Here is a 14,180-nt window from a genome sequence, read left to right as displayed (position 1 = left end):
TATCAATCCAAAGGTTTTAAGTTATGTAAAGATCTTGAAAATTATCTACAAGCCTATATACCACAAAACAATTACTGTTAAAATAAAATTTGTTTACATAGTTTAAATTTTTTTCCAAACTTTTCACCATTTTCCATATTTTTCAATCTAACTGTAGCCCTTTTAAGATTTCGTCAACTGGTTTTGGACCACCACAGGGATGGAACCATTTTTCCAAGCAATTTTGATGCATTTTTATTGTGATTTTTATGTTTTTACTTCTTAAAAATTTCTTTACAATAGAGAGGACTTGTTTATGGTTCTTACTAAGACAGCGTTTGTTTTATTTTAACCCAATCAATATCCGCCTTATTTATCCAGTTTTTAAATATCTCCGCCCTGTTGGGAAGAGTCTCTCAACTCTTTCTTTTGTCTTTACTAGTCTTTTGGTAATTGGCGTAGCCTTATTTCCTTAAATAAAACCTTTTCTTTAACAGATTTATAGAAAAACGCATCAAGTTTTAACTTTTATTTCCATCTGGGTTTGTCCCGTTGTTGTTGTTGTTAGGTGCCATTGAGACAGTTCCGACTCTTAGGGACCTTATGTACAACAGAATGAAACACTGCCCAGTCCTGGGCCATCCTCACAATCTTTGCTATGCTTGAGCCGGTTGTTGCAGCTTCTGTGTTAGTCCAACTCATGGAGGGTCTTCGTTTCTTCCACTGACCCTCTACATTATCAAGCATGATGTCCTTCTCCAGGGACTAATCCCTCCTGATTACACGTCCAAAATACATGAGATGAGTCTCGCCATCCTCACTTCTAAGGAACGTTCTGGCTGTATTTCTTCCAGGACAGACTTGTTTGTTCTTTTGGCAGCCCATGGTAAATTCAGTGTTCTTCGCCAACGGTGTAATTCAAAGGCATCAGTTCTTCAGTCTTGCTTATCTGTTGTTCAGCTTTCGCATGATATGACGTGATTGAAAATATAGTAATCCTCCCTTATCTGCAGGGAATACATTCCAAGATCCCCTGTGGATGCCTGAAACTGGGGATAGTACGGAACCCTATATATACTATTTTTGGTCCTATATATACGTACATAACTATGGTGAAGTTTAATTTATAAATCAGGTACAGTAAGAGATTAGCAACAATAATAAAATAGGATAATTACAATAATATAGTGTAATAAAAGTTATGTGAATGTGGTCCCTGGGCAGGACGGAGTGGGACGGCACAAAATTTCAGTATGCTACTCATATAACACTTTTGGACTGAGGTTGGCCTCAGGTAACTGAAACTGTAGGAAGTGAAACCTTGGGTAAGGAGGGGCCACTGTACCATGACTTGGGTCGGCACACCTTAGTCCTCAAGTGAAATCTTTGCTTTTTAACACTTTAAAGAGGTCTTTTGCAGCAGATTTGTCCTATGCTTCCCTTTGTCACATTCTGGAACAACCAAAGTTTTCACTTTAGGACAAAATTACTCTCTTTTTCCCTTAACAAGTCTTGTATGCTCAGTCTAGCCTAAGTTACTTAAAAAGATCTAGGAAACTGCCTTTAGTTAACATACTGTAAAACGTAAAACCATTTGTCAGAACGAATTCACTTTTTTTAATTCCTGTGAATATTAGGACCATTCAGTCTATATAATCAATCATTTATCTGTAAACTAATCAGAATAAAGCTTTATAAAGGAATATTATAAATTGATAATGCCACTCAGGGGTAGGAAAATACTACATTTTCGTAACCCTATCTTCTGCCCACTTTAAAGAGTCCTTTAGAGAAGCAGTTTAGAATAATTTTTGTCTTTTGAAGCCTGGTTAAACCAATCGAGATAAACAACCCATCCTTTTTTGTGTTCTTTTAAATTGAACCAATTTATGTCAAAGATTGTTTCAAAGCCACTGAAGGCCCAATCATTCTTAGTAAATTGTGCCATTGAGAAAGGCAGGCTCACATAGGAAGCTATTTTTCTCAAAGAGGAAAGAATTGAAACTTAAAATGACCTCTTGAAAGCTGGCCAATTCAGCCTTCCCCATGCTACCTGAAGGCAAGCAAAAAAAAAACCCAGACAGGGGGTCTTAAACACTAGTTAGTGGCCATCTAATTGGTCTCAACCTACCTGGACCAAAGGTGAATGAAGAACACCAAAGACACAAGATAATTATGAGCCCAAGAGACAGAAAGGGCCACATAAACCAGAGACTACATCAGCCTGAGACTAGAAGAACTAGATGGTGCCTGGCTATCACTGATGTCTACCCTGACAGGAAACACAACAGAGAACCCCTCAGGGAGCAGGAGAGCAGTGGGATGAAGACCTCAAATTCTCGTAAAAAGACCAGACTTAATGGTCTGACTGAGACTGGAAGGACCCTGGAGGTCATGGTCCCCAGAGCTTCTTTTAGCCCACGACAGGCACCATTCCCAAAGCCAGCTCTTCAGACAGGGATTGGACTGGACTGTGGGATAGAAAATGATATTTGTGAAGAGTGAGCTTTTTTTTTTATCAAGTAGACACGTGAGACTATGTGGGCAGCTCCTGTCCGGAGGGGAGATGAGAGGGCAGAGGGAGTCAGAAGCTGGCCAAATGTACACGAAAATAGCGGATGGAAGGAGTGTGCTATCTTGTTACGGGGAGAGCAACTAGGAGTATATAGTAAGGTGTATATAAATTTATGTATGAGAGACTGACTTGATTTGTAAACTTTGACTTAAAGCACAAAAAAAAGTTTACGAAAAAAAAAAACAACCCAGAAGGAACGCTGTCTAGATCAGAACCAAGTTCTCAAGACAAAATGAGACAGAAAGGAGAACCACAAACTCGTCTGTGAGGCTGGCTGAAACAAGCAGACTTCTACTTTATGGTTGTCCTTTTTATGACAATTTCGGACATCCCCACACTTTCAAACAATAAATCAGAAAACAAAGCAAATAAGGAATTCAGTTTCCTAAACCGTCCACTGAAACTCGAAGTTGTCCACCAATTTCAACAGAAAAAAGTGGGTTCTAGAGCCTTAATTTTTAAACTCGTCAATTTACCTGAACAGTGTTTACACAACAATTTGCCTTAAAACACGGCTTTTAGTTTGCCTTTGGAGCTTCTGGAAACTTGACATAGTAATTCTTCAAAAGAGCAGAAGGTCTAAGACAGAATGGTCTTTACTATCATTTGACTTAAGGGTGACTTTTAGGGGACCAGTTTCATCAAGGTTCAAATATTAGCTCAGGGCAGATTGCTTGGATGGGTCACCCCAATCTCCATGGAACCCAGAAATCTGAATTCTATGAGAATTAAAATTCTGTTTTCCACTATTAAAGGTACTAAAAACCTCAAGAATTTAACACCACATCTCTTGAGGTTTACTTGGCCTTGCCTGAGGAGCCATTGTTGGCTGCTTAGCTTGCAGTTGTACGAATTGCTTTGTTCTTAAGTGTTCGTGTTTGCCTTTCAGAGGTATATGGAGGTCAGTGGGAACCTGAGGGATTTGTATGACGATAAGGATGGGTAAGTGACAATCACAGTCAATCCAGGAATTAGTGCTTCTGAGGGGCCATCTTTAAAGGACTGACTTTGTGCTCTATGCTCTTTGGATTTTCCTGAAATTGTAGGTTACGAAAAGAGGAGCTGAATGCCATTTCAGGACCCAATGAGTTTGCTGAATTCTATAATAGACTCAAGCAAATAAAGGAATTCCACCGGAAGCATCCAAACGAGGTATGGATTATTTCAGTATTTTTTCCTGACCTACTCAAAGAGCACACTAAAGAAAAGGTGTAAGGAAAATGGAGATGTGGCACACAGATGTTCCTTCAAAACAGAGCTTGCCATTTAATTAAAAGCATAGCAAGGTGACAGTCTACAACTGTAGTGCTTTTAGCATTCCCCTCAGCTTTGAAGCCAAAGCCATACTGTTTGGGCAGGGCCCAGCCGGTGTCTGAGTACCGTGGTTTCTGCCCAGCGTGGGACCTCTTTAATGAGTACTCTTTGCTCCAGAGCTCCCCGCTGGGGGAGTCAAGATATTGTCTGATCTCCATTGTAGCCTAGGCTTTCGCTGCCCAATCCTGCTTTCTCCTAGAGTTTCTCATAGAGTTGTGAGAGAGAGAGAATGTAAAGGGAGAATGTCAGCGCTTAGCTATGTACCTTGGGCCACACTGATAATAAGATACTTAAAGGAAAAGGAGGCTGGAAAGACTTCCATCACAGATTAAATGACAGCTCCAGGTAGTGCTGTCTTACGGAAGCCACGCAAAAGAGTTTTATACAGGAAGTCACTGGTATCAGTTATTGATGGTAGCTGCCAGGATTGCTGTTTCACTGAAGTAATGGGAATGGAAATCTGGTCACAGGTAAAGGCAGGTAATGGGGAAGTATGGCCGTGCATTTGAAAGGCTGGCAGAAAAAGGAGGAAGAGAAACAGCAGAGTAGTAAGAAATATACGGAAGATACAGATATTTACACGAACAGACAGACTTAAAGTATCAAAAAGGAGAGACTATTAAATTAAATTACTGTGCAGGTAGATGATGTTACACACACACACGCACAGAGATATACCGCCCTCCTCTTTTGGAGGGTAAAGTATGAGGTCCTCTGATAACCAAGAGAGAACACCTTACCCAGCCCTGGTAGAATACTGACGAGGAATAAATGGTTAAGTAAATGATGGGAAGGACACATAAGATATGTAAACTGAAGGAAGCAAGTCCATTTATGTGAAAAAAATAAAAACTTTATACATGCATGTGAGGCTGTGTGCTTGTACAAATACAAGATAACTAGAGCAGTGGTTTTCAAATTCTGCACATTTGAATCACTTGGTAGATACTGTAAAAGTGCTGATGCTCACTGCTCATCCTTTCTGATTTAATTGGTATGAGCTGTGAAATGGGCATCAGATTTTTTTAAGTTGCTCTGGTGACCTAATGTGGAATAGTTTGTGAACCTTAGCAACAAAAACACCTGGAAGTATATAGCCTAGACTGTTAATATTGGTTACCTCTTTGGAGGAGAATTAATGAAGTAGGCTTTTCATTTTTCACTGAATCTTTTTGTATTATTTGAGTTTTTGTGAGCATGTGTTACTTTAGCAATTCTTAGTCACTACCAAAGAAGAGGAAAGAAAGCAAAGTAATTGGGAAACAGTAATAGGCCCTTTTTGAGAATTTAAGGTCAAGTAAAGCTTCAGAAGTTCAACTTTCTGTAGTGCGCATTCCTTTGACGTGCAGCTTTTGTGTTGAAAGATCCATCTAATCTTTCCTCTTTTGCCTCAGATCTGTGTGCCAATGTCAGTGGAATTTGAGGAGCTCCTAAAGGCTCGAGAGAATCCAAGTGAAGAGGCACAGAGTAAGTTGGGTTTAATATTCCTTTGCAGCACTAACAAAAGTACGGGCTTTGCCTTCTGAGCCCTGGAAAGCAGGGCCCCAGAGGAAAAAAAAATTAATTGTGGTGCAAAGGTACACCACAAAACATATACCAGTTCAACAATTTCGCCAGAGAAATTTTTGCCAGTTTCTTTTGCTTGTTTTTTTCTTTGCTGATTTCTGGGCTAGACTGACATCCAAAATTGACCTTGGGCAAAATGTTCCTTTTGCGCTAGCCTAGTTTAGATACACTAGTCCGGAGAGCCAAAGTCAGTTCACCTCAGGAGTGTAGGGAGGATATTTTGATGAAGAGCTGCCTCATGGAACAAGGAGCAAACCGTCCATTTGAAAGGGCTAGTTGGAGAAAGTGGTGTTTAGTTATCTGAGTCATTGATGTCTCTGATTCCTTCAGACTTGGTGGAGTTCACAGACGAAGAGGGATATGGTCGTTACCTTGATCTCCATGACTGTTACCTCAAATATATTAACCTGAAGGCATCTGAGGTAAGGCATGGGAGAGGGGAGGGTGGTTGTGCTTTCAGTGCTAAGTCAGGATACTCGACTGGGCTGGGCTGCGAGACATGAAACGGTTAGAGTGCCTTTCTTATGTTCTGTAACTACTGTGTTAAAGAGGCGGTAGGCTTTCTTGGAATGAAACCATATTCAAATGAAAGTCAGGTTCTATAGTGGACACACAAGCACATTATTACTTTTGTAAAAACTTAAAAAAAAAAAAAAAGCGAGAAGTACCTATCTTCATCTCCTGTGTTATGCACACACAGTACAAGGAACATAGTAGATACAAAAATATATTATCTACCAGCAAAGGACTATCTAAAAGTGTAAATAGAACATTAAAAAATAGCTTATTACTAAGAGATGACATTTAATATGACACTCTTAGAAAGGGCACAAAGAAGTATATGGTTAAGTTCCTCATGGAGTTGTGAGAACATGTCCAAATGTGTAGTGAATAAATTTTAAGCTCTATGAGGGCAGGTCCCTGGGCTGACTTGTTTTCTGCTATATCCCCAGTACTTGGTATGAAGATACTCAGTATGTGGTTGTATGAGTGAATCAATGGCAACTTTCAGGACTTTTAGGTTGTAATGGATGTCAAAGTCCTTAACCAAGTGCCAGTGTGCAGTTAGTGTTCAGTAAATATTTGTTTTAATTTACTGTTCATTAATTTGAACATTACTTTGCAGAGTTAATTTTGTGTCTGATATTCTCAGTCTAGTGGAATTCATACCCCACTGGACTGAGAAGGAATTGAATGATGGGAAATAAAAAGACTAGAGTGATCTGGGTGGGCCTTGTTATTTGTTAGGGAACACTCCATCTGGATCTCACTTATTAGAGATTATATTGTAATTGAATCTTATGTCATCTCTTTTCAGAAACTGGATTATATCACATACCTGTCTATCTTTGACCAGTTATTTGACATTCCTAAAGAAAGGAAGAATGCAGAATATAAGAGGTAGGTATTAATGGTTTCTAGGTCTCTGCTGGATTGATTAGAAGATTATTTAATATGAAGGTGTAAGGGCAAAGTTCCAAATTTTATCACCTGAAAGGCATACCTGACTTCCAGGTTTATTAGACAACAGGGGTTTGGAATGACATGGTTTTAAAACATTTGTAGTACTCTGCTTCTATGATCTTATGCCCATGCTGTTCTTAATTTTGTCTTTGGATGTAGAAGGAAGTCTCCCATCCAGGGACCTCTGTGTCTTTGGAATTTAGTGGGAGAAAATGACACATTCTCATACTGTGATTGAAGTGAGGTGTCTGGGTCTGGTGTGTAAATGGGAAATTATGTTTTTGTTATTCTCCCCTTGGTTAGTGATTTGTACCCCTAGCTGCTTCCCTTTTTCTGGTTTTCTTCTTACCCAAAATGTTTTATGTATAGAATTAATTAAAACTTTAGTATTTGAATAGTGTCATGAGGGTGAAAAGAGGTTAGAAAGGTCAGAATTGAAATGACACGTTGGGGAAAAAATCATGAGCTAATTTAAAAAACTAGTAATACTAGAATTATAAGTATATTCTACAGAGCATAACAGTAGACCAAAAATAGAAACCTTCTTAGCTTTCACTTTATTCCATGTTTCTCTATAGATACCTAGAGATGCTGCTTGAGTACCTTCAGGATTACACAGATAGAGTGAAGCCCCTCCAAGATCAGAATGAACTTTTTGGGAAGATTCAGACAGAATTTGAGAAGAAGTGGGAAAATGGCACCTTTCCTGGATGGCCGGTAAGCTTCACTGGAGGTGTGGGTAGAAGACATGCCAGGGAATTGAGCTAATTAATTGAATCGTGATCCTCACTTTCTCTGTCAGGGGCATTAGATGTTGAGCCCCTCAGTATCAGTTGTGGCCATGAGGTGTTCCCTGCCAAGTATACAAGGTTTTCCCTTTGTACTTTGGAACAAGATTTACCAGGGCCCACTTGCTATTGAGTAGACACAGGATTTTTACCAGCCATGTTATTACCGCTATGTGGTTCCTACTGACCAAAACCTGACGAGAATGTTTGTTAGAAAGCTCTACTATATATCTTGACTCCTGGGGATATGCTTGAGTTTTTATTGAACTCTCAGAGAGAAAATGGACCATCTGGGTTTTTGCCCCGCTCCTGCAAGAATTTGATCCTTACTCGTAAATGTGTATAAGAAAGGGCCAACCAGCAGCCAGCAGTTTAAATGACCCCCTTATCTTCATCTTAAACTTGGATTTCAATAAATGTTAAACATTGTTCTTGCCAGAAAGAGACAAGCAGTGCCCTTACCCATGCCGGAGCCCATCTTGACCTCTCTGCCTTCTCTTCCTGGGAGGTATGTTTTCTATAGCTGTTGCACTGAGCTCACCTGTCCACCCTTCCAAGGACCACTCACTCTTGTTTTTAATGCCATGGTTGTATTATGATAAGACACAAGCTTCTGGGACCAGGCATCTACAAAGAATGTGGAAAGGTTAAAAGAAAACAAAAATTAGGTAACTGCTTTGAAAACCATGTGATAATACGTCTAACTATGTTAAATTGTGGTGGAGGTAATATAACACTAACGTCATGGTCAGCTCTGAACTTGACCGCAGATCAGTACTTTGGAGAGCTTGAACTTATGCTAGGAGACTGGCTATGGAATGTGTGGTTCTGCCACAGCCTCAGACTGGGAAGACCTGGGTTTGAGCATTTGTTGTTTCCCCAAATCTACTTTTTAAAATATTGTAACTTGTCCCTTTTTGTACAGGAGTTGGCCTCCCTGGGTCTGGACAGATTGAAATCTGCACTTTTAGCTTTAGGCCTGAAATGTGGTGGGTAAGAGACTGGTTTTTTTTTATCATAACTGTCTCATTTACTGTCTGTTTGCTAGATCTTCTAGGTGGCTCTGATTCCATTCTTTCTGTCATCCTACACTATAAAAATGATGACATCTGTTTGATGAACAAACCCTGAAATTCTTTGCCCTCCTGTCTTCTTAGGACCCTAGAAGAGCGAGCCCAGAGGCTGTTCAGCACCAAAGGAAAGTCCCTGGAGTCGCTTGATACCTCCCTGTTTGCCAAAAATCCCAAGTCAAAGGGCACCAAGCGGTGAGTGGCTGAGGTGGTACCTCTGTTTATGTCCTATTTTATTCTTTTTTTTTTTACTTTATTTTTATTGTGCTTTAAGTGAAAGTTTACAAATCAAGTCAGTCTCTCACATAAAAACTTACGTATACCTTGCTGTACAGTCCACTTGCTCTCCCCCTAATGAGGCAGCCCACTCCCTCCCTCCACTCTCTATTTCATGTCTATTTCGCCAGCTTCTAACCCCCTCTACCCTCTCATCTCCCCTCCAGACAGGAGATGCCAACATAGTCTCAAGTGTCCACCTGATCCAAGAAGCTCACTCCTCACCAGCATCCTCTCCATCCCATTGTCCAGTTCAATCCCTGTCTGAAGAGCTAGCTTTGGGAATAGTTCCTATCCTGGGCCAACAGAAGGTCTGGGGGCCATCACTACTGGGGTCCTTCTAGCCTCAGACCGTTAAGTCTGCTCTTTTTTTAATAAGAATTTGGGGTCTGCATTCCACTGCTCTCCTGCTCCCTGAGGGGTTCTCTGTTGTGTTCCCTGTCAGGGCAGTCATCAGTTGTAGCCAGGCACCCTCTAGTTCTTCTCGTCTCAGGCTGATGTAGTCTCTGGTTTATGTGGCCCTTTCTGTCTCTTGGGCTCGTAATTACCTTGTGTCCTTGGTGTTCTTCATGCTCCTTTGGTCCAGGTAGGTTGAGACCAACTGATGCATCTTAGATGGCCGCTTGCTAGCGTTTAAGACCCCGGATGCCACTCTCCAAAGGGGGATGCTGAATGTTTTCTTAATAGATTTTATTATGCCAGTTGACTTAGATGTCCCCTGAAACCATGGTCCCCAGACCCCCACCCCTGCTACGATGGCCTTCGAAGCTTTCATTTTATTCAGGAAACTGCTTTGCTTTTGGTTTAATCCAGTTGTGCTGACCTCACTTGTATTGTGTGTTGTCTTTCCTGTCACCTAAAGTAGTTCTTATCTACTATCTAATTAGTGAATGCCCCCTCCCACCCACCCTCCCTCCTCCCCTCCCCTAACCATCAAAGAATATTTTCTTCTCTGTTTAAACTGATTTTAGAGTTCTTATAACAGTGGTCTTATACAATATTTGTCCTTTTGCAACTGACTAATTTCACTCAGCATTATGCCTTCCAGATTCCTCCATGTTATGAAATGTTTCACAGGTTCATCACTGTTCTTTATTGATACGTAGTATTCCATTGTGTGAATATACCATAATTTATTTATTCATTCATCCGTTGATGCGCACCTTGGTTGCTTCCATCTTTTTGCTATCGTAAACAGTGCTGCAATGAACATGGGTGTGCATATATCTGTTCGTGTAAAGGCTCTTATTTCTCTAGGATATATTCCAAGGAGTGGGATTGCTGGATCATATGGTAGTTCTATTTCTAGCTTTTTAAGGAAGCGTCAAATTGATTTCTGAAGTGGTTGTACCATTTTATGTTCCCACCAGCAGTTTCCAATCTCTCCACAACCTCTCCAACATTTATTTTGTGTTTTTTGGATTAATGCCAGCCTCGTTGGAGTGAGATGGAATCTCATTGTAGTTTTGATTTGCATTTCTCTAATGGCTGATGATCATGAGCATTTCCTCATGTATCTGTTAACTACCTGAATGTCTTCTTTAGTGAAGTGTCCATATCTTTTGCCCATTTTTTAATTGAGTTATTTGTCTTTTTGTAGTTGAGTTTTTGCAGTATCATGTAAATTTTAGAGATCAGATGCTGATTGGAAATGTCATAGCTAAAAACTTTTTCCCATTCTGTAGGTAATCTGTCTTTTTACTCTTTTGGTGAGGTCTTTGGATGACCATAGGTGTTTGATTTTTAGGAGCTCCCAGTTATCTAGTTTTTCTTCTGCATTGTTAGTAATGTTTTATATACTGTTTATGCCATGTGTTAGGGCTCTTTGGAGCCTGTTGTCACTATTTTTTCTTCCATGATCTTTATCATTTTAGGTTTTATGTTTAGGTCCTTGATCCATTTTGAGCTTGTTTTTGTGCATGGTGTGAGGTATGGGTCTTGTTTCATTTTTTTGCAGATGAATATCCAGTTATGCCAGCACCATTTTGTTAAAAAGACTGTCTTTTCCCCATTTAACTGCTTTGGGGCCTTTGTCAAATATCAACTGCTCATTCGTGGATGGATTTATGTCTGGATTTTCAATTCTGTTCCATTCGTCTGTGTACCTGATGTTGTACCAGTATTGGGCTGTTTTGACTACTATGGCAGTGTAATAAGTTCTAAAATCAGGTAAAGTAAGGCCTCCCACTTTGTTCTTTTTCACTAATGCTTTCCTTACCTGGGGCCTCTTTCCCTTCCATATGAAGTTGGTGATTTGTTTCTCCATCTCATTAAAAAATGTTGTTGGAATTTGTATCGGAATTGCGTTAAATGTATAGATCGCTTTTGGTAGACTAGACGTTTTTCAATGTTAAGTCTTTCTATCCATGAGCAAGGTATGTTTTTCCACTTCTGTAGGTCTCTTGGTTTCTTGCAGAAGTGCTTTGTAGTTTTTTTTGTATAAGTCTTTTACATCTCTGGTAATATTTATTCCTAAGTATTTTATCTTCTTGGGGGCTACTGTAAATGGTAGTGATTTGGTGGTTTCCTCTTCGATGTTCTTTTTGTGGGTATAGAGGAATCCGACTGATTTTTGTATGTTTATCTTGTATCCTGATACTCTGCTGAACTATTAGTTTCAGTAGTTTTCTTGAGGATTTCTATTCTTCTTGAGGATTCCTTAGGGTTTTCTGTGTATAAGATCATGTCATCTGCAAATAGAGATACTTTTACTTCTTCCTTGCCAATCTGGATGCCCTTTGTTTCTTTATCTAGCCTAATTGCTCTGGCTAGGACCTCCAGCACAGCGTTGAATAAGAGCGGTGATAAAAGGCATCCTTTTCTGGTTCCTGATCTCAAAAGGAATGCTTTCAGGCTGTCTCCATTTAGGATGATGTTGGCTATTTGCTTTCTGTAAATGCCCTTTATTATGTTGAGGAATTTTCCTTCTATTCCTATTTTGCTGAGAGTTTTTATTTTGAATGGGTGTTGAACTTTGTCAAATGCTTTTTCTGCATCAATTGATAAAATCATGTGATTCTCGTCTTGTGTTTTTTTTATATGATGGATTACATTAATTGTTTTTCTAATGTTGAACCACCCCTGCATACCTGGAATGAATCCCACTTGGTCATGGTGAATTATTTTTTTGATATGTTATTGAATTCTTTTGGCTAGAATTTTGTTGAGGATTTTTGCATCTAAGTTCATGAGGGATATAGGTCTGTAATTTTCTTTTTTTGTGGTCTCTTCACCTGGTTTTGGTATCAGGGATATGCTGGCTTCATAGAATGAGTTTGGGAGTATTCCGTCCTTTTCTGTGCTCTGAAATACCTTTAACGGTAGTGGTGTTAACTCTTCTCCGAAAGTTTGGTAGAGCTTTGCAGTGAAGCTGTCTGGGCCAGGGCCTTTTTTGTTGGGAGTTTTTTGATTACCTTTTCAATCTCTTCTTTTGTTATGGGTCTATTTAGTTGCTTCCTCTGTTTGTGTTAGTGTAGGTAGGGAGTGTGTTTCTAGGAATTCATTCTTCTGGGTTTTCAAATTTGTTAAGAGTACAATTTCTCATAGTAATCTGATATGATTCTTTTAATTTCAGTTGGGTCTGTTGTAATATTGCCCATCTCATTTCTTATTCAGGTTATTTGCTTCCTCTCCTGTTTTTCTTTTGTCAGTTTGGCCAATGGTTTATGAATTTTGTTGATTTTTTTCAGAGAACCAGCTTTTGGTCTTGTTAATTCTTTCAATTGTTTTTCTGATTTCTATTTCATTTATTCTGCTCTAATTTTTATCATTTGTTTTCTTTTGGTGCCTGAGGGTTTTGTTGCTCTTTTTCTATTTGTTCAAATTGTAAGGATAATTCTTTAATTTTGGCCCTTCTTTTTGTAGGTGTTCATTTATTGATATAAATTGACCTCTGAGCACTGCTTTTTCTCTGTCCCAAAGGTTCTGATGGGAAGTGCTTTCATTCTCATTAGATTCTATGAATTTCTTTATTCCATCCTTAATGTCTTCTAAATCCAGTCTTTTTTGAGAAGGGTATTGTTCAGTTTCCAAGTGTTTGATTTCTTTTCCCTACTTTTTCTGTTACTGATTTCCAGTTTTATGGCCTTATGGTCAGAGAAGATGCTTTGTAGTATTTCAATGTTTTGGATTCTGCTAAGGCTTGCTTTATGACCTAATATGTAGTCTATTCTAGAGAATGGTCCATGTGCACTAGAAAAGAAAGTATACTTGGTTGCCGTTGGGTTGAGTGTTCTGTATATGTCTATGAGGTTGAGTTGGTTGATTGTGGCATTTAGATCTTCCGTGTCTTTATTGAGCTTCTTTCTGGATGTCCTGTCCTTCACCGGAAGTGGTGTGTTGGAGTCTCCTACTGTTATTGTGGAGCTGTCTATCTCACTTTTCAATGCTGAGAGAGTTTGTTTTATGTATCTTGCAGCCCTGTCATTGGGTGCATAAATATTTGATATGGTTATATCTTCTTGGTATATTGTTCCTTTAATCATTATATAGTGTCCTTCCTTTTCCTTTCTGATGGATTTAACTTTAAAGTCTATTTTGTCAAATTAATATTGCCACTCCTCTTCTTTGATTGTGGTTTGCTTGATATATTTTTTCCCATCCTTTGAGTTTTAGTTTGTTTGTGTCTCTAAGGCATGTCTCGTGTAGGCAGCATATAGATGGATCTTGTTTTTTAATCCCTTCTGCCACTCTCTCTTTATTGGTGCATTTAGTCCATTTACATTCAGTGTAATTATGGATAGGTATGAATTTAGTACTATCATTTTGATGTCTTTTTTGTGTGTGTTGTTGACAGTTTCTTTTTCCCACTTAATTTTATGTGCTGAGTAGGTTATCTTTATATATCGTCCTTTCCTCATATTTGTTGTTGATTTTATTTCTGCTGAGTCTCTTGTTTTTTTCTTGTTATTTTATTTTGATGAGTAGGATAGTTTGTCTCCTTTGTGGTTACCTTTATTTACCCCTTTTTTTCTTAAATTTAAACCTAACTTTTATATCTTTGTATCACCTTGTGTTCCTCTTCATAGGGAAGATCTATGACTACATTTCTTAGTTCCTTTTTATTGTTTTAATGTTACTTTCTTTTACATAATAACATTGCTGTTTCCTTGTTTTGAGGGTTTTTTTAATCTTGATTTATTTTTGTGA

General features: G+C 38.9%; 1 protein-coding gene across 3 annotated transcripts in view; it reads left to right on the top strand.

Moving 5' to 3' along the window:
• The window catches only part of SF3A3 (splicing factor 3a subunit 3), a 34,859-nt gene that overhangs the window by 1,579 nt on the left and 19,100 nt on the right, over positions 1 to 14,180 (top strand). For all 3 annotated transcript variants that reach the window (XM_049878826.1, XM_049878825.1, XM_049878824.1), the window contains exons 3-11: positions 3,444 to 3,496; positions 3,601 to 3,706; positions 5,263 to 5,335; positions 5,765 to 5,856; positions 6,753 to 6,835; positions 7,477 to 7,615; positions 8,126 to 8,194; positions 8,612 to 8,679; positions 8,844 to 8,951. In XM_049878826.1, coding sequence (XP_049734783.1) covers positions 3,444 to 3,496; positions 3,601 to 3,706; positions 5,263 to 5,335; positions 5,765 to 5,856; positions 6,753 to 6,835; positions 7,477 to 7,615; positions 8,126 to 8,194; positions 8,612 to 8,679; positions 8,844 to 8,951 — 791 coding nt within the window. The remainder of the gene's footprint in view (positions 1 to 3,443; positions 3,497 to 3,600; positions 3,707 to 5,262; positions 5,336 to 5,764; positions 5,857 to 6,752; positions 6,836 to 7,476; positions 7,616 to 8,125; positions 8,195 to 8,611; positions 8,680 to 8,843; positions 8,952 to 14,180) is intronic.

The sequence above is a fragment of the Elephas maximus genome, chromosome 3 (assembly GCF_024166365.1).
Source record: "Elephas maximus indicus isolate mEleMax1 chromosome 3, mEleMax1 primary haplotype, whole genome shotgun sequence".
Taxonomy (NCBI): domain Eukaryota; kingdom Metazoa; phylum Chordata; class Mammalia; order Proboscidea; family Elephantidae; genus Elephas; species Elephas maximus.
Note: the sequence above shows the minus strand (reverse complement) of the source record. Positions and strands in the feature narration are given on the sequence as shown.